The sequence below is a fragment of the Mauremys mutica genome, chromosome 20 (genome assembly GCF_020497125.1).
Source record: "Mauremys mutica isolate MM-2020 ecotype Southern chromosome 20, ASM2049712v1, whole genome shotgun sequence".
NCBI classification, from domain to species: Eukaryota; Metazoa; Chordata; order Testudines; family Geoemydidae; genus Mauremys; species Mauremys mutica.
This window is the reverse complement of record NC_059091.1, coordinates 16,872,241-16,888,845: the sequence shown is the minus strand read 5'-3', so window position 1 is coordinate 16,888,845 and position 16,605 is coordinate 16,872,241. Positions and strand designations below refer to the sequence as shown.

At 62.9% G+C, this 16,605-nt stretch overlaps 1 protein-coding gene across 3 annotated transcripts in view; it reads right to left on the bottom strand.

The window, feature by feature from the left end:
• Positions 1-451: 451 nt before the first annotated feature.
• Positions 452-16,605, bottom strand: part of CAMSAP3 (calmodulin regulated spectrin associated protein family member 3) — a 37,612-nt gene continuing 21,458 nt past the window's right edge. For 2 of the 3 annotated variants that reach the window (XM_044995804.1, XM_044995805.1), the window contains 13 exons: positions 14,259-14,397; positions 13,706-13,845; positions 12,892-12,985; positions 12,294-12,345; positions 10,759-10,835; positions 9,443-9,518; positions 7,167-9,018; positions 4,638-4,774; positions 4,107-4,333; positions 3,782-3,878; positions 3,282-3,400; positions 1,868-1,986; positions 452-1,704 (listed from right to left, as the gene is read on the bottom strand). In XM_044995804.1, the coding sequence (XP_044851739.1) occupies positions 1,402-1,704; positions 1,868-1,986; positions 3,282-3,400; positions 3,782-3,878; positions 4,107-4,333; positions 4,638-4,774; positions 7,167-9,018; positions 9,443-9,518; positions 10,759-10,835; positions 12,294-12,345; positions 12,892-12,985; positions 13,706-13,845; positions 14,259-14,397 (3,432 nt within the window). In that variant the 3' untranslated portion in view covers positions 452-1,401. Of the gene's footprint in view, positions 1,705-1,867; positions 1,987-3,281; positions 3,401-3,781; positions 3,879-4,106; positions 4,334-4,637; positions 4,775-7,166; positions 9,019-9,442; positions 9,519-10,758; positions 10,836-12,293; positions 12,346-12,891; positions 12,986-13,705; positions 13,846-14,258; positions 14,398-16,332; positions 16,381-16,605 lie in introns of all 3 variants that reach the window. The other variant, XM_044995803.1, reaches the window with a different exon arrangement.

Below are 16,605 nucleotides of genomic sequence, written 5' to 3'. Positions count from 1 at the left end.
ACCAGTTCTGCCCCCCAGCTGATACAGGGGTGGGGCTACATCAGCAGTTCTTGCTGCTGGGGGAGGGGGGTGTAGAGTCACTGCAGTCCAGGAGAACCACCCCCACACACACGTGCACAAGCACTTTCCACATGCAGCCCTTGGCCCAGGCTCTGAGCACCAGCAAGGGCTTGGCCTGCAGCATATGGGAGGGGTGGGGAAGTAGTTTGTTTTTCCATCATAAAACCACAAGGAAAATTTTTCCATGCAGGAGCCAACTGAAACCAGAGGCTGCTCCTGGGAGTCCCAATCCCAAGGCCCCTGCTCTGACCCCCTTGCCTCATCCTTGCCCAGGCTCCTTGACACCCAGCCCTACTGGAGCCCAGCTCCCCAGGGCCCTGGGGCAGCAGGGGGAGGCTGCTGGCCTGGGCAGCTGCTGCTCTTCTGCTGAGGAACCAGGCAGAGACAAAAGCTCCTTTAAGTTACTTTATTGTGACAGGGTGAGGGCCCTGCCAGCTCATTACAGCATTACTCAGGTCCCCATCCCCCCACCACAGGGAGCCAGCAGGCCCTGCCCCCCCTCACCCAGCCCTGGGGGCCAACAGCCCAGGCATCAGTGCCAGGGGGCTGTCACCTGACCAGGCCCAGCTGCCCTTCCCTCTGCTCCAGCCAGCCCCCTAGAAAGGAGCAGGCCCCTCCCAGCTGGGCACAGCCACTCAGGAAGCGACAAGGCTGGCAGGACAGCCCTGGGCAAGGGCAGGGGCACAGGCAGCAGCCACCTGGGCTTGGGGTGGGGGGAAGCCATGGGCACTGGGAGTCCTGCTCCCTGGGGCAGCTGCAGGTGGGCTCAGGCCAGGGCCTGAGGCAGTGCCCAGTCCTGTGCCCCACACCCTTCCTGCAAGGGGGACAATTCAACATCATTCAATTGTAGCAGAAGCTCAGAAGATACAAAATAGACAAGACATGAAGAAAGAGACAGACACCCCCACCCTCCCCCCTGCTCATCCCAGTCTGCTTATCAAATGCAACTCACTATATACAAATCATTGCAAAATCATTTAAATAGCTCAATCTCTGTATAGTTATGTATAATATACACAGCCCAGGGGCCAGGCCCTGATCCACACTTCATGGAGGGAGGGGGAGAGACATGCCCCTGGGGTGCAGTCTGACATTCAGATGGTTGGGGGGCCAGAGAGCAGAGGAGCCAGTCTAGGGGCACATAGCCCCCTCCCCTCAGCATAGGGTGGGGGCAGGGCCAGGCCATACCAAGTCAGTTCTTCCCCTCCGTGCCCTTCAACCCCATAGTTTATTAGTGTATTTGGCAGTTCCCAGGATAAGCCCTTCCCCCCCTTGCTGGGCCCTGCATGGGAGCACAGCCGGGGCCCAGGGGTCCTAGCTCAGCTCAGAGGCCAGGTGAGGTTATTTTGGGGTGCCTGGCTTCTTGGGGGTGCCTGGCTTCTTGGTCTGCCAGAGGTGGCCCTGGATGGTGATGGCGTCAACGTTCATGGACATGGTCTTGGCAGGGATCTGGGTGAAGCGCTTGCGGTCCGAGTTGTACTTGTAGATTCCCTCAATCATGGCCTGGCTGATGGTGCGGGGACCGTAGCCCGTCAAGCGCATCAGCTCCTCTGTCTCCCCTGCCGGCGTGTAGAGCGCCCGGAACTGGCAGCTGGAGTCGCGGAACAGGATCAGGAAGTGATGGGCCTTGCTCTTCTCCATCTCCTGGGGGGCAGGGGAGGGATTAGAGACCAGGCAAGCCCTCAGCCCTACAACACAAGGGCCCCCTCCCCATTCACCCCCCAGCCAGGCCACGTCTTGAGCCAAAAGATGTACCCAGTCACCTCCTGCTCTGGGATGGAGGAGCAAGGGGTCCCCCCCCACTCACCTCCAGGATCTTGTTCTTGTGGGGCTCGTTGACACGGCCGGCCAGGCAGCAGTGGGACAGCGCATTGTGGATGATGTGCTTGTTGGACTTGGCGCTTGGCTCTTTATACAGCTTGGGCCCTGCCAGGGAGAGTTGGTTAGAGCCAGTGACCTAGGAACTGCCCCACCAGGCCCTGCCCCCAGGGGACCTCCCACTGGGTCCCAGCCGGCTAACAGACCAGCCCAGGCAGTTCTAATCAATGTCTGTGGGGATGGAGGTGGCCACTAGAAGAGTCTTCAGCTGTGTACTCAGGGCTGAGGCAGGCAGCAGGAGGTGGAGGCAGGTGAGAGGCTGGGTGGGGACAGGGGGTCTCAGACATTGTGACAAAGTGGAAACTTTTAATGAATCCTATGTGCCTCAGTTTCCCCTGTATTTTGTGTGGGGGGAGGACTGTTTGCTCTCAGGGCAGGCTAAGAGACAGAGGTCAGAGTGGCACTGAGCCCAGCTCAAAAACAAAAAGGGGGAGGGGGGGCATTGGCTCCCACCTGGGAGCTGAGCAAGGAGGTGAGACAGAGTCTGAACGTGGGGGCTTGGCCAGGCTCAGGGCTTTACCCATCATTGCTCTGGGCTGGCCTAAGGACTTCACAGGCCTGGGGTCCAGGTGCCTAAGAAACCCGACTGTTCTGACAACGCTGGGTGAGTGGCCCTGTCACCCGGGCCGAGGGGCGTCGGGCCCTGCGGAGTGGACGGGTCTCTACCAGGGTCTGGCTCAGCTGGACTCACTGGGCAGGGCTCACAGGGTGAAGCCCAGCGGTTCAGTCTCAGGAGGTGGGGAGGCCATGTGGCCTGTCCTGGAGGGAGAGAGAGACCTGTTGGGGTCTGGCACAGCAAAGGGCTTCCTCCCAGAGACTTCCCCAGCTGGGCCCTGGCCCCTGGGTACTGAAGGATGGAAGTAGGAGCAGTGGAGGCAGAGCAGGAGAGGGAAGGGGTCTCACCCATTTACTTGGGGATGGAGGCTGGAGAGGAGGCAGTGGGCAGGGATCTTACCCCTGTACTCTGGATGGACACAGGGTGGTGGGGGAAGGCAAAGGGGGGGGGGAATGCAGGGTGGGGAGATGGGGGATCTCACCCTTGTACTTGGGGCTGGAGGAGTAGTAGAAGTGGGGGAGGCAGGACAGGGGGTCTCACCCCATGTACTCAGGCACAGAGGAGGGAGAGGTCAGGATGGTGGTGGGTCTCACCTGTGTACTCTGGGCTGGAGGAAGGGCAGCAGGGGAAGTAGGGGGAGGGGCTGTCTCATCCCTGTTCTCTAGGACAGAGGGGGTGGGAGGGTCTCACCTGTGTACTCTGGGCTGGAGGAAGGGCAGCAGGGGAAGTAGGGGGAGGGGGTGTCTCATCCCTGTTCTCTAGGACAGAGGGGGTGGGAGGGTCTCACCTGTGTACTCAGGCACAGAGGCAGGCGACGAGGCAGTAGATGCATTCTCCCAGTCCCGCTCACGGCTCTGGCTGCCCAGCAGACGGCTGGGGGACATCAGGCCCGAGGGGGAGGCAGCTCTGTGGGGCAGGGGGGCAGTTAGAGATGTGGCAGGAGTTCCAATGCAGGGGCCAGTCAGACTCATCCTCCAGCTCCCTGAGAGTCACCCCCCACCCCAAACCTTCCAGCTCCATCACTCCACCAGGAGACTCCACCCTCACCCCCCCCCAAGAAAGGAGGAAGGACACCAGGGATGGCCCCAGACCAGCCCCACAGCCTGGGGCCTTCCCTGCTAATGGGAGCCATGCTGCTTTCTCCCCTTGATATAGGCCCCTGGGAGGGGGGCGCGCGCGCACACACACACACACACACTCTCCCCTCCCCCTCCAAATCCAGGGGGGGCATGGAGAAGCACAGGGGGTTACGTGCCCAGCTCCCCCTACCCACCCCAGTGCTCTCACCTGGAGGGTCTCTTGACAGTCAGCGAGTTCCCAGGCTCATTGGCCACAGTGGACAGGGACAGGGTCGACTGGGAGTACACCTTGCTGAGCCTGGATCCTTTGGCGGGGGGGACAGAGAGCTCAGTCAGACAGTGCCCAAAACATCCCCCAGCCCCCCAAAGAGAGACACCTCCCTGCCCAAGTTAAGTCAAACAACTCCTGGGCTGCCCAGGTCCTGGAGTAGGGGGTTTGGCTGGATAGGACAGCTGGGCAAGGGGTGGCCCCCCATGAACCCACCTCCCCCTACCCGCACTGTCCATGAACCACCCTCTCCCCCCAGCCGTACCGAGGAGCCCCTTGACCGGGCTGCGGGCCAGGGCCGAGTCGTCACAGAACACCGTCTTGGGCCGCCCCTTCTTAAGGGCGCGCACCGTGGTTGGCTTCTGCCGCAGCACCTTGTCCAGGTCCTCCATGAGCTTCAGCTGGTGGCGCCGCTGGTACTCCTGGCGTGTGAAGTCACCGCGCCGTGGGCTTGCTTCCTCCTCCGGCCGTGGGCGCTCCTCTGCCTGCAGCCTGGCACAGGGAGTATGGCCATCAGGGGCTGGGCTCTGCCCCAAAGCCCCCCAGCCAGCCCTGCTGGCACCACCCCAGTGCTGCTCAGACCAGCCCCCCACCCACCCACACACCTGGGTGCCTGTAGACCTGGGCTCCACCCCACTGTGGCCCAGCCCCCCCCAAGGCACCACCCTGATGCTGCTCAGTCATGCACTTCCCCTGAGTGTCACCCTGGCACCTGCCTCCATCTACCTGAGCACCACCTGACATGGGCTCCTTCCCTGACACTGCCCCTCGACTCCCCCCGCACCCACCCACCCACCTGGCTGCCTCCTCCTTCTGCTCCTTCTCAGCCTCCAGCCACTGCTTCCGCTGCCGCGCCTCCTCGTTGCGCCGCTGCTGGCGCTCCAGCAGGCTGGCCCGTTTCTGGGCCATCTCGTCCTCTGGCTTCTCGTCATCCTGGGCAGGGACAGAGCTAGTGAGCAGAGAGGCCGAGGTCTGCAGGTAACAGTGATAAGTGGTATGTGGGCACACAGCAGCCCCTGGGACAGCAGGCACAGAGGACAGCACTGGACAAGGGGGGCTGCCACAGCTCCAGGGAGGGTGGGCACATCCCCATGAAGCCAGAACAAGCCTGTAGTGCATCCTGGGTATCCCAACACCCCCACCCACTCACCAGCTCCACTGGCCTCAGCATAAGCCCCAGAAAGCCACACAGCTGAGGACAGAGCCTAGCTATCCCAGCCCATGGCCCTGCTGCTTCAGAGGGAGGGGCAGGAAGCCACCCTGCTCAGGGGCAAATACTGACCATCCAGGCCTGTAACAGCAGTGGTGTTACCCAGACCAATATCTAAACCTCAGAGCCAGCTAAGCTCCTGCCCTGGACACTATCCTGAGGCAAGGAGTTCCCCAGGGGAATGTGTCATTTCCTAGGCAGCCCAACAGCTATGGCTCATGAGAGCTGGACGGCAGCATGAGGCCCAGGTCCCCTTGCTGCTTTCAGGTCAGTTAACCCCCTGCAGTGTCCCAGCAGGTGGGAGTTAAGCAAAAAAGACAATAGCTAGACCCTGAGCCACAAAGATTCTGAGGTGCCCAAGTCCCATGGACCCTACACCCCCATCCCTCCACAATGAGTTCTAGGCAATAGTCCAGGGGTTCTCAGCCAGGGGGTCGGGACCCCTCAGGGGGTCATGAAGTTATTACATGGGGGGGGGGTCATGAGCTGTCAGCCTCCACCCCAAACCCCGCTTTGCCTCCAGCATTTATAATGGCATTAAGTATATTTTTAAAAGTATTTATACTTTGGGGGGGGGGTCTTACTCAGAGGCTTGCTATGTGAAAGGAGTCACCAGTACGAAAGTTCGAGAACCACTGCAATAGTCTCATTGTGGCAGAATCCAAAGGGTTAACTATACAGCTGAGATAACATCCCATAGCACTGCCCCCACATGGCCCACTGGGACAGGAGCGACCCCCAGCCCAGCTGCAGCCTGCCAAGACACCAGTCAGTCAATGCCACAGCACCAGAGGGGCAGGACTGCATCCCAGCCAGCCCCCGGCTGCAGACCCTGGGGGAGGCAGGGAGCCAGAAACAGTAGCCCCAGGATTTCCCTACAGGAAGGAGCTGGCTGTGACCCAAGGGAGCCCAGAGGGAGGGAACCCCACAGGAGCCTGAACCGGCAAGTCTCCCGGTGCTGGGGACAGCACCCCTAGAGGGGAAAGCCCCCATGTGCCATTCCTGACACTGAGCCGGCCAGATCAGAGCAGTAGGGAGCGGGGCAGACTGACCTGGGAATGTCTGCATGGGGGATGGGAGAGCCAGGGGCGGGTCTACGTTTTTGGCCGCCCCAGGCAGTCATGCGCGGGAGGCGCCCCGGAGCCGCGGGAGCAGCGGACCTCCCGCGGGCATGACTGCGGAGGGTCCGCTGGTCGCGCGGCTCGGCTGGACCTCCCGCAGCTGCGGGCGGTTCGCTGGTCCGGCGGCGGGAGGTCCAGCCGAGCCGCGGGACCAGCGAACCGTCCGCAGTCATGCCGGCGGGAGGTCCAGCCGAGCCGCGGGATGAGCGCCCCCTCCGCAGTCATGCCTGCGGCAGGTCCAGTCCGCTCGGGGCTCCGGTGGACCTCCCGCAGGCATGACTGCGGCTGGTCCGCCGGCCCAGCCTGCCGCCCCCCCCGGCGGCAGGAAACGCCCCTTACATTTTGCCGCCCTAGGCACCAGCTTGTTTTGCTGGTGCCTAGAGCCGCCCCTGGGGAGAGCAGGGGGTGACTTTACTTGAGGGGCAATACCTGGGCCTGTAACCCAAGCCGTGAGGGGGATGTGGCCAGGTAACACCTTTGCCCAGAAACCTGAACAAAGGCGGGGGGGGAGGGGGGAGAGGGGAAAAACAGTGGAAGGAAACGGCTGCAAGGGAGTTTCAGTTTGAAGCTGGCTGGAAAAATGGAGGGAACCCCCCAGGGTTGGGGTCTAAGATCCCTGCCCCACAGAGGGACCTGGCTGAGGGGTCCTGGTTGTACCTACAAGCCCTGCTTGGGACTGTTTTCCTGTCGTCTAATAAACCTTCGGTTTTACTGGCTGGCTGAGAGTCACGGTGAATCGCAGGAAAAGGGGGATGCAGGACCCTAACTCCCCCCCACGCTCTCTGACAGCCCCCTAGAGGGGAAGGCCCCGTGTCCCATTCCCTGCTCCCCTCTCCCCAGAGAGGAGCGCTCCCAACCCAGGGGCTTCTGTGCCAGGATGGCAGGTTGTGGCTGAGACAGGCTCAGTGCTGTCCTGAGTGGCTCCAGCAGGCAGCACAGTGATGGGCCATGGGAGGGGGATGTGTGGCTCTGTCCCATGTGGCCTGGCTCTCACCTTGAAGAAGAATCCCAGGCCGGCTCGTGGCTCCGTGTCCATCACCTCGGTCAGTGACTCCTCCAGCGAGTCGTCCCCGTCACCCTCCTCAGCCTGGAGGCTGGACAGCGGGATCTCAATGAGGCTGCTCCGCCGCTCGCCCGGCGAGGACACATCACTGGTGCCGTCCCCAGACACCCGAGCGCTGCCCACCCCGCCCTGTGGCACCACAGAGGCCACAGGGCGCAGGTTGCCCTGGGTCTCCAGCTCAGGGGACTCAAGCGGCTGCTCCGGCCCAGCTACCTCCTCCGAGAAGTGGATGGAGGAACGGGTCTGCACGGGTACCTGGCTGGGTGAGAACTTGCGCAGGTGGGGCAGCGTGTCCACGTTGTGGGGGGGCGTCAGCACCCGCGTCAGGGGAGGCAGCTTCAGCTCCACAGGCCGGGCATGCTTGGGACTCTTGGGGGGCGTGGGGGCAGCCTTCTTGGGGGCTGGCTGGGGCGAGCGGGGCGCGGCGGGGACGGGGGGCTTACGGGAGGGGGAAGGCGAGGGTGAAGAGGACGAGAGCTCCACAGAGCGGGGTGGCACAAATTCCCGGCTGGCTCGTGGGGCGGGGCCCTTGGGGGCCGGGATGACCCAGGCCTGGCTGGGCTTCTTCTCCTGGAGCAGGCGCTGCTGCTGCTGGCTCAGGCGGTGCATGTCCAGCTGCAGGGAGCTCAGCGCCGTGTTCAGCTTGGCCACAGCCCGGTTGTAATCGCCCAGGTTCTCATCCAGTGGGGCCCCCTTGATCTCCGACGAGAACGTCACCTGCTTCTCTGGGCGGCCCTGGCCTGGCCCCTCCTCCTCAGCCTGCACCTGCAGGCTGCCCCCATCTTCCTCTGCCTCCAGCCGGGCCAGCCTCTCCTCCAGCGACAGCTTGGCCTCCCCCTCCTCCTCCTCCTCCTCCTCTCTCCCCTCCCTGCGTTTGAGCTGCAGGAAGGCGCTCTTGCCCAGACGCTGGCGGTGCTTGGCAAAGATGGCCTCAATGCGCTTCTTCTGCGCCTCAATGGCGCGCCGCTTCTCCTCCAGCCGGGCACCCAGCTGGCTCATCTCGGAGCTCAGGGCAGGGCTGCAGCCAGGGCTGTCCTCGGGGGGCACAGCACCCACCTCCGAGCTCTCACCAGTGCTCTGCTGCAAGGCTTTGCCCTCAGGGGGCGCCAGCTTCTTCTTGCGCTCGGCGAAGCTGGTCATGCGCACGCCAGCACCCGAGGAGCCTGCGCTGTCGGGCTGGGAGCTCAGCGAGCTCAGGCCCGAGGAGGTGTCGTCCTTGGTGCCAGGCAGGCGGGCAGGGTCCTCAGCATCCGAGTCCAAGCTGCCATCCCCAGGGGGGGTGGGGGCCTCGGCTCGCCCATTGGGGGGCCCGCTGTGGAAGCGGTAGACAGCCAGTGCTGGTGTGGGCTCTGGCGCCTGGGTGGGCTTGGTTGGCTCTGGCGAATGCAGGTAGAAGCCATCGGCTGCCCCCTCAGGGTGCAGGCGCTCACTGCTGTGGATGATCTGCAGGGCCTCCTCAATGGTGGGCAGGTCGGGGTACCCGTCCGCCAGCCCATTCTCCACAGGGGGGCCCTCACGCTCCACAACCCCCTTGGCAGACAGCGCCACCTTGTGCACTGTCCGGTGCGGCGCCACCAGCCCATTGTGGGCCTCATCCTTGGCCAGCCGCTGGGCAGCATCCTCAGGGAGGGGACCAGGGGAGCGGGCCAAGCGGGCGGGCACTGGTGCCAGGCTGTCTGAGCTGATGGAACGCAGCATGCCCACGGGGTTCCCCATCACGATGTCCACGTCACTGTCCAGCCCAAAGGGGATGCTAAATGACACGGCCTGCGACAGCGGATGGCTGCAGGGAAAGGAGGAGTGAGGGGCTGGCCAGAGACAGGCCCTGCCCCCAGAAAGGGATGGGCCCCACCCCACCCAACCATGCCCAGCCCAGAGTTGGAACAGGCCGGCACAGAGCACAGATGACTGCGAGGACAGCAGGGGGCCAGGGGCTGACTATGGAGAGACAAGCCATGCCCACAGAAAGGGACAGCCCCCCCCCCCCCCCAGGCCCCTGCACAGTGCTGGAGGTGGGATAGGCTGAGCTGTGGGAAGGCCCTGCCTCCCATATCCCCATTCCCACCCCTACCCCTTGCATAGAAAGTGTGGGGGGAGGGAGGAGAGAAAGGCTGTGGAGAGAGGGTTAGGGCCCAGCCCCCAGCAGCTCCTGGCCCAGCCCCCATACCTGAGATGCTCCCCACCCACTCAGCCCCTTCCTGCCTCACCTCAGCTGTTTCTTGCTCCAGGATTTGCCAAATCCGCCCTCCACATGGGACATTGAGGTAGAGTGGTGCATGGAACCTGGGGCACAGAGCTACGGTCACACAACCCCAACATCTTGGGACCCCAGCCTGCCAGCCCTCCAGGATGACTCAGATCCATCCACCCCAGCCCCCACCCCAGGCAGCCCAGAACCATCCATCCCCCCCACCCCAGAAACCCCACAGATCCACCCCATGTCCCCCCTAGAATAAGACAGAGCTGTCCCCAGCCCCCTCCAGGATGGTTTGGGGCAGGGACCGGGTGTATAGGGACCTGGGCTGGGGGCATTACAATGCCCCTCTCTATGCCCCTATGTGCCCAGGGGCAGTGCAGGGGCCTGGATGCCAACTCAAGGGGTTCAGGGCCAGATCAAGCTGGGTGGGCCTTGGAGGTCCCCCATTTTCCCCCTACGGGGGCTCTGGAGCTCCTAGCTGGGGACCCTCGCAGACGTCAGGCGCTGGTCAGGGGAGCGTACTCCCAGCTAAGGTCAGACCAGGCCTGAACCCCACACAGCCCCAGCAATAGCTGGAGCCTTCCCCGACCCCCAGGGCCAGTGCAAGGATATTTTGCACCCTAGGTGAAACTTCCACCTTGCGCCCCCCAGAGCATCACTTATTACAAACTTTCAAAAATGAAGACAGTGGAGTCACATCTTATGCGGAGGTTAGGTTCTAAGGTCAGCGCGTAAGAGGAAAATCACGTATAGTGAACGTTACCTTAAAGTACGGTACACACAGTATCCACTAGAACAGGGGTCCTCAACCTACGGCACACGAGCAGATTGGGTTTAAATGGCAGGCTGCGGGTGCCGGTGAGCGGAACCCTAGGCCGGCGAACTGAACCCTGGGTGAACAGTCAGAAGCTCAGACCGGTCACCCAGGCAGGCAGGAGGCTGAGCGGAGCTGCCGGTCTGGGGTCCCGGCCGCCGGCCCACTCAGCCCGCTGCCGGCTGAGTGAACGGAACCCCAGGCTGGCAGTGGGCTCAGCAGCGGCCGGGACCCACAGCCTGCCATTAAAAAAGGGGGCTCGCGTGCCACCTTTGGCACACGTGCCGTAGGTTGAGGACCCCTGTTCTAGTGTATACTGTACTTTATGGTAATTTTCACTGTATCTGATTTTCCTCTTACACGCTGACCTTAGAAGCTAAACCCCCATGTAAGATGTGACTCCACTGTAGTGTAAAAAAAAAAAATTGGGGGGCACCGCTTTTTGGCACCCCCAAATCATGGTGCCCTAGGCCCTGCTGACCCCATCCCCCATGGAGGGCACAGCATCTCACCTAGCGAGCCTCTGAGCGGGGACTGCGGCTGCCCACCTGACAGGAGTGGGTGTAGGAAGCTGAACACCGGGGAACCACTGCAAGAGAGACCACACATGAGGCTGGAGCACATCAGATCACACCTGAGCCCACAGGTGCCAGCTCAGCACCACCTGGCCCCAGAGGAGACATCTGAGCAGCAACCCATAGGCACCCTATGCCAGCCCAGCAGCAGGCTCGTGGCTTTGGGTGTACCCCACTGCTGGGGATGTTGTCACACTCAGGGCTCCACCAGGGGGAGCTCTGCCTGGGTCGCAGCATGGCAGGGGCAGTGATTTGGGGCAGAAGCCAGCCAGGCTCAGATTGGATTTTACAAACTAATTTCATTCAAGTTCTGCCCTTGCTTCCTGGCAGGAAGTTAACTAAATGAAGCTCTGGTCAGGATGGCAGGGAGAGCCAGGACTCCTGGGTCCTATCCCCAGCTCCTGGAATGGAGTGGGGGCTAGTGGTTAGAGCAGCGACAGGGAGCCTGGACTCCTGGGTTCTAGCCCCAGCTCTGAGAGGGCTCTGCCAGGAACTCCCACTGCTGTTTTGAGCCAATATCCTGTTCTGCAGAGACCCAGGTTGAGGAAAAAACAAAAACTCACTTAAACTTAAAAAAAAAAAAAATCCAATTGTTGGGGGAGAAGAGGGTGTTCTCTTTTGGAGGAGGGGCAGCCCAGTCTCACATCCTCACTGAACGTTTCTCTTCCTGATTGGGGGGGGGGGGGAGGAGGAAATTGCCCCCTCCCCCATCAATCCCTCCCAACTTTCCTCCTCCCCAATCACGATACACTCGCTGTCCCCAGAGCGGGGACAAACCAATGGCTGCAGGGGTCCACCTAGTGGGTCAGAGCTGATCCTGCCCAGGCGCTATTTAAGCTGCCAGGCGAGTCATGGCATCAGTACGAGCCCAGCCAGGGCCTGGAAAACAGAATCCCAGCAGGTAGGTGCTGCAGAGACTCCACCCCCCAGCACAGCACAGAGGAACCTCCCGAGCTCCAAGGGGATGAAAAGAGGTCAGGCTTCACAATACCCCCGAGACCCACCAGCTTTATGGAAGAGTCATCAAGAGCTCAGCAGGAGGGAATGACCCAGTGCTACCAGTCCAGTCAGACTGGAGTGACCTGGCGAGAGCGCCCCCTGCAATGCCCCCTGGTGCCGCACCGGAGCCAGCACTGACTGCCAGGGGAGAGCGCCCCCTGGCGCCGCACCGGGGCCAGCACTGACTGCCAGGGGAGAGCGCCCCCTGGTGCCGCACCAGGGCCAGCACTGACTGCCAGGGGAGAGCGCCCCCTGGCGCCGCACCGGAGCCAGCACTGACTGCCAGGGGAGAGCGCCCCCTGGCGCCGCACCGGAGCCAGCACTGACTGCCAGGGGAGAGCGCCCCCTGGCGCCGCACCGGAGCCAGCACTGACTGCCAGGGGAGAGCGCCCCCTGGCCCCTCACTCACCAGCTCCTAGGTACCACAGCAAGACCTGCCCACCATGGCAGGCTGCAGGGGTGCCAAGACTCACCTGTTGCTGTTCCCACTGCTGGGCGTCAGGGAGTCGCTCATTGCAGGAGGATCTGGAAGGCAGGCAGGGAGCATGAGTCTCTGCCCCCAGCCACTCCTGGGGGACGGGCATGGCCAGCATCCGCCCAGGCCAGGCTGCCAGCCCCACAACCCCGACCTGAACAGCAGCCAAGGTCCTTCAAAGGGCTTCGCCAACACAGGGCCTTTGTTCTGGGGCTGGGCTGAGCCAGCTCCCAGCATGCTCCACTCCCACTCCTCCCCTGCCCCGACCTTGGGCAGGGAGCAGCAGCCACAGCCGGGGCAAGGTGGCTAGAAGGGGGGAGTCGCCCGTGGCTGGGGGATGCAATGAACCCACCACACCTTCCAGGAGCAGTCAGTCGGCATGACATCCTATGCTGGACCCCAGGCAGGAGATATCCGCCCCTTTCAGCCAGGACTCCCCCGCCCCACTGTACCCAACTGTGACCAGGGGGGGTCTAGTGCCAGCCAAAGGGGGAGGATTAGAGGCAGCTTTGCCCCAGGGTGATGTCTGGAGGAGACGAGAAACCATCCCCCCAGACTTAGCCTGGCCCAGCAGGGACTGACAGGGCCCCTGGTACCTTTGAGTCCCCCCAGCTCCTTGGGGCGCACAAAGTCCGGCTTGAGCACCTCGAAGCACAGGAAGAGCTCAGCCAGGAACACCCCAATGTTGATCTGCAGGGGAGGCAGAACAGCTGCTCACGTGCTCTGAAGAGGCCAAAGCAATGAGACACCCCCGTCCTCCCGCCCCAGGCACCCTCTAGCGAGGAGAGAGAGAGGATGGACTCCCCATTCCACCCCCCTGGGTGTGTGCAGACCAGGAGGAACAGGGTGCCCCCTCCCCCCAGACCAAGGCACCCGTTGAGCACAGCAGGGACTCCAGGGCTGGGGGCACCAGGCCCAGCCCAGCAGGGGCCCTTTGTGCCAGGCTGCACAGCCCCAATTAGAGCAGCCGGAGGCACCAGCCAAGGCCTCATTAGGACCAAGCCGGGCTGTTCCGCCAGGCTGCCTAATCCGCATCCTTCTGCCTCAGTGGAAAGCAAGGGGTGCAGGCTGGGGGGGCTGCAGTCACAGAGAGCTGGGCAAAGCCCCCCCGCCCCTAGAACTCCAGAGCCAAGAGCTTTATGGTTATGTTTAACCTGGCCCCAAAGGAGGGGTGTCCTGCCAGGGTGAGTCCGAGCCAGCCACCCCTCTCCACGCAAGTACCCATGGCTCCCCTCAATGAGCTCCGTCCCCCCGCCAAAAGGCAGGACTCCCGCCCCAAGCTCCCTCACCAGCTGGGGCATGACGACCCCTTCCCACCACCCCGACAAGTCTCCCTTGCACAGGGCACCGCCCACATGCTGGGGGCACCTTGGCTCAGGCCTCCCCAACCCCAACCCTGACCCCACTCACCCTCAGCACTGGGGGCACATAGAGCAGGTCCTCCAGTGCCAGGGGGCAGCAGCCGCCCAGGTACTCAGTGCAGAATTCCTGGATCAGCTGCAGGTTGTAGAGGCTGTCGGCCACTGACATGGTCTCCTTCAGGCACACGTCTGCAGGGAGTGGGGCATGAGTGCTGCCCGGGGACTGCCCCCCCAGACCTATGGTTCCCCACCCTGCCCCTCTGGGCCCCAGAGACTGCCCCCCACCAGACCTTCCCCTCCTCCTCCTCCTGGCCCCAGTGACTGCCCCCCACCAGACCTTCCCCTCCTCCTCCTCCTGGCCCCAGGGACTGCCCCCCACCAGACCTTCCCCTCCTCCTCCTCCTGGCCCCAGGGACTGCCCCCCACCCCAACCTACCCCTCCCCAGCCAGGCTCCCAACCCCTGCCCCTCCCAGCCCCAGGGATCTTCCCCCTCCCCCACCCAGCCCTAGGGACTGCTCCACCCAGCCAGCACAGCCCCCAGGCTCCCAACCCATCACTGCCTGGCACCCCATCCTTAGTCCCGCCCCACATTTGAACTCACCCTCCAGACGCACCACATCAGGGCAGTAATAGTGAATGGTGGCAGCGATGGCACCCCCGTTGGCCAAGTCCTTCATGCCCAAGATGGGTGTGAAGCAGGGCGTCTGTTTGGGCAGCACCTTGTCCTTCCGGTACCGGATCTGCCCAGAGCAGAGACAGAGAGGGGGGTGAACAGCTGGAGGGTGGCCCCCCCCATGGGGGCGGGAGGAGGAATTGCAAAGCCAGTGGCATTGCAGGCTCCTCCGCTCTACCTGCCACCCTCTCAGGTCAGGGGCCCTCAACTGCCTAGTGACCCTGCCCCCTCCCATCACTCCAGCTGTCCCCAGCATGCTGGCTACCGACCCCCTATTCCCCCAGTCCCCACCTCCCCAGGGTCTCTATGGCTCAGCAGACCACTAGTGCCCCCATTCACACCCAGCCTTGGGTTCCCTCTTCCAGGTGTCTTCTTCCCTGTGCCCCCAGCACCCCATTGAGAAAGGTCCACTCATCCCAACACGGCTCCCCCTCCCATATGGGACATCAGGAAAAGGCTTCGTGCTGGGAGGGATCAGGCTCCCTCAGGGCAGGGGGGCTGTGGCTGGGGTCCCAAGGGGCAGAGCAGCCAGGATGAGCTGTGACCTGGGGATGCCACCCCCCCCCCCGCAGCACACAGGACACAGCACAGCTCAACATAATAGCCCTCCCCCTGCCCCTCAGTCTAGGGCTGCCCTACTGCCCCACAGGCCTGGCACGGAGGGAGGAAAGCAGGAAAGACAAGCCGGGGGCCCCCGCTCTAGGCCAGGCCCCCCTGCACTGAGAGGCCCCAGCTGGGTGAACAGGACACCCCTTCCCATCCTGCCCTGAGGTCACGGCAACACTCGCCACTCGAGCACAGGAGACGAGACAACAGCCAGCATCCCGGCGCAGGGCTGGGCACACAGAGCCGAGCAGGGCACGAGCGTGCAACTACAGCAAGGGTGGGGCACAGCCAACAGACAGACGGCCAGCAGGCCAGACAGACAGCCTCGCGAAGGCATGAAAAAAGGGGGACAAAAAAAGTTATGGGATGCCCTGTTATTCCTGCTGCAATGAGCCCCTGGCAGGGACTGGGGAGGGAGCGCTCCCCCACCCCCAACAACATTGCTTGGGGAATCCCTGCCCCCTCCAACACACCACAGCTCAGACGCTGCAGGACCCCAACAGAAGGGGTCAGGAGACCCTATCGGAATGAGGGAGGGGGGCAGTCTGGTCCAGGAGCCACCAACTGCTCCATTACAGCCCAGCGGTCCCACAGGCCCGTGAACCAGACTCCCCCACCTCCCTGACATAGGCTGGGGGTGCCAATCCATCCTGTGCTGCTCCCTTGCAGTGGCATCCCCGCTGGTGGAAAGCAGAGTCCATGGGGCTTACAGTTCCCTTAGCAGGGGTGGCAACGGACACTTCAGCCAAACACAGGGCTGCCTGTCCCCAGCTTGGGGCAGCTCCTCTGGGGGTGTCTATCACCTGGGCCACCCCATAGCTAACCCAGGAGGGGGGAAAGGGGGCACAGTGGTGTGTATGCCGGCACAGGGAATCAAACCTGGGACCTTCGGAACTAGGAGGGACTCCCCTGGCAAGACACATCCTCTTGGCCACGGGGTGGGCTGCAGCCACTAGATGGCACCTAGGCCTGTGCAAACACCCTACCGCTCCCCAGGGGCAGCCTTTGGGGGGCAAAACTGCCTTGTCACATGTAATAGTCTATGCTTCTATTGTACCCTGCAAAGTCAGGGGGGAGTGACATAGTGGAGCACAGACCTATGAAAAGCCTGGGGGAAGCAAACCAAGGTCTGGGGGAGCTGCCCCCATTGCCCCATAGCAAGTGATGCCCCAGTCATTCATGCCAACCCATCAGGCCCAGAGGCCACTGCACTTCGAAACCTTTCAGCATGGGCAGGGCCTGCTGCTGTGGGGAGATGGGCTGGGGGCAGGGGCATTGCAGGAGGAATAACCAGCCCCCTGGGCAGGGGATGGAACAGAACAAAAATAAGCTCAGTGGGTGCGGCGGGCACGCAGCAGCGGGCACTGCAGGGCACAGGCACTGAGTGATACGTTACCACAGGAGGTTTACTCCCCGACTCCTTCAAACAAAAAGCGATGGCATGCTGGATGCAACAGCAAAGGAAAGAGAAAGCCTTGTCAATGCGGGGGCCCAGCGGCTGCCGGAGAGAGCGCCACAGGGAGGGAGCTGCTGCCTGGCCAGGCCTGTGGGGGGCGCCACTCTACAGCCCTTCCCTCTAGGGCACTGCCTTCTGAGCCTGCCCCAGGGTGGCCCTCTCCTAACATGCAGCAGGGGTCCCTGCAAAGATGCCTCCCTATAGCCCAACTAG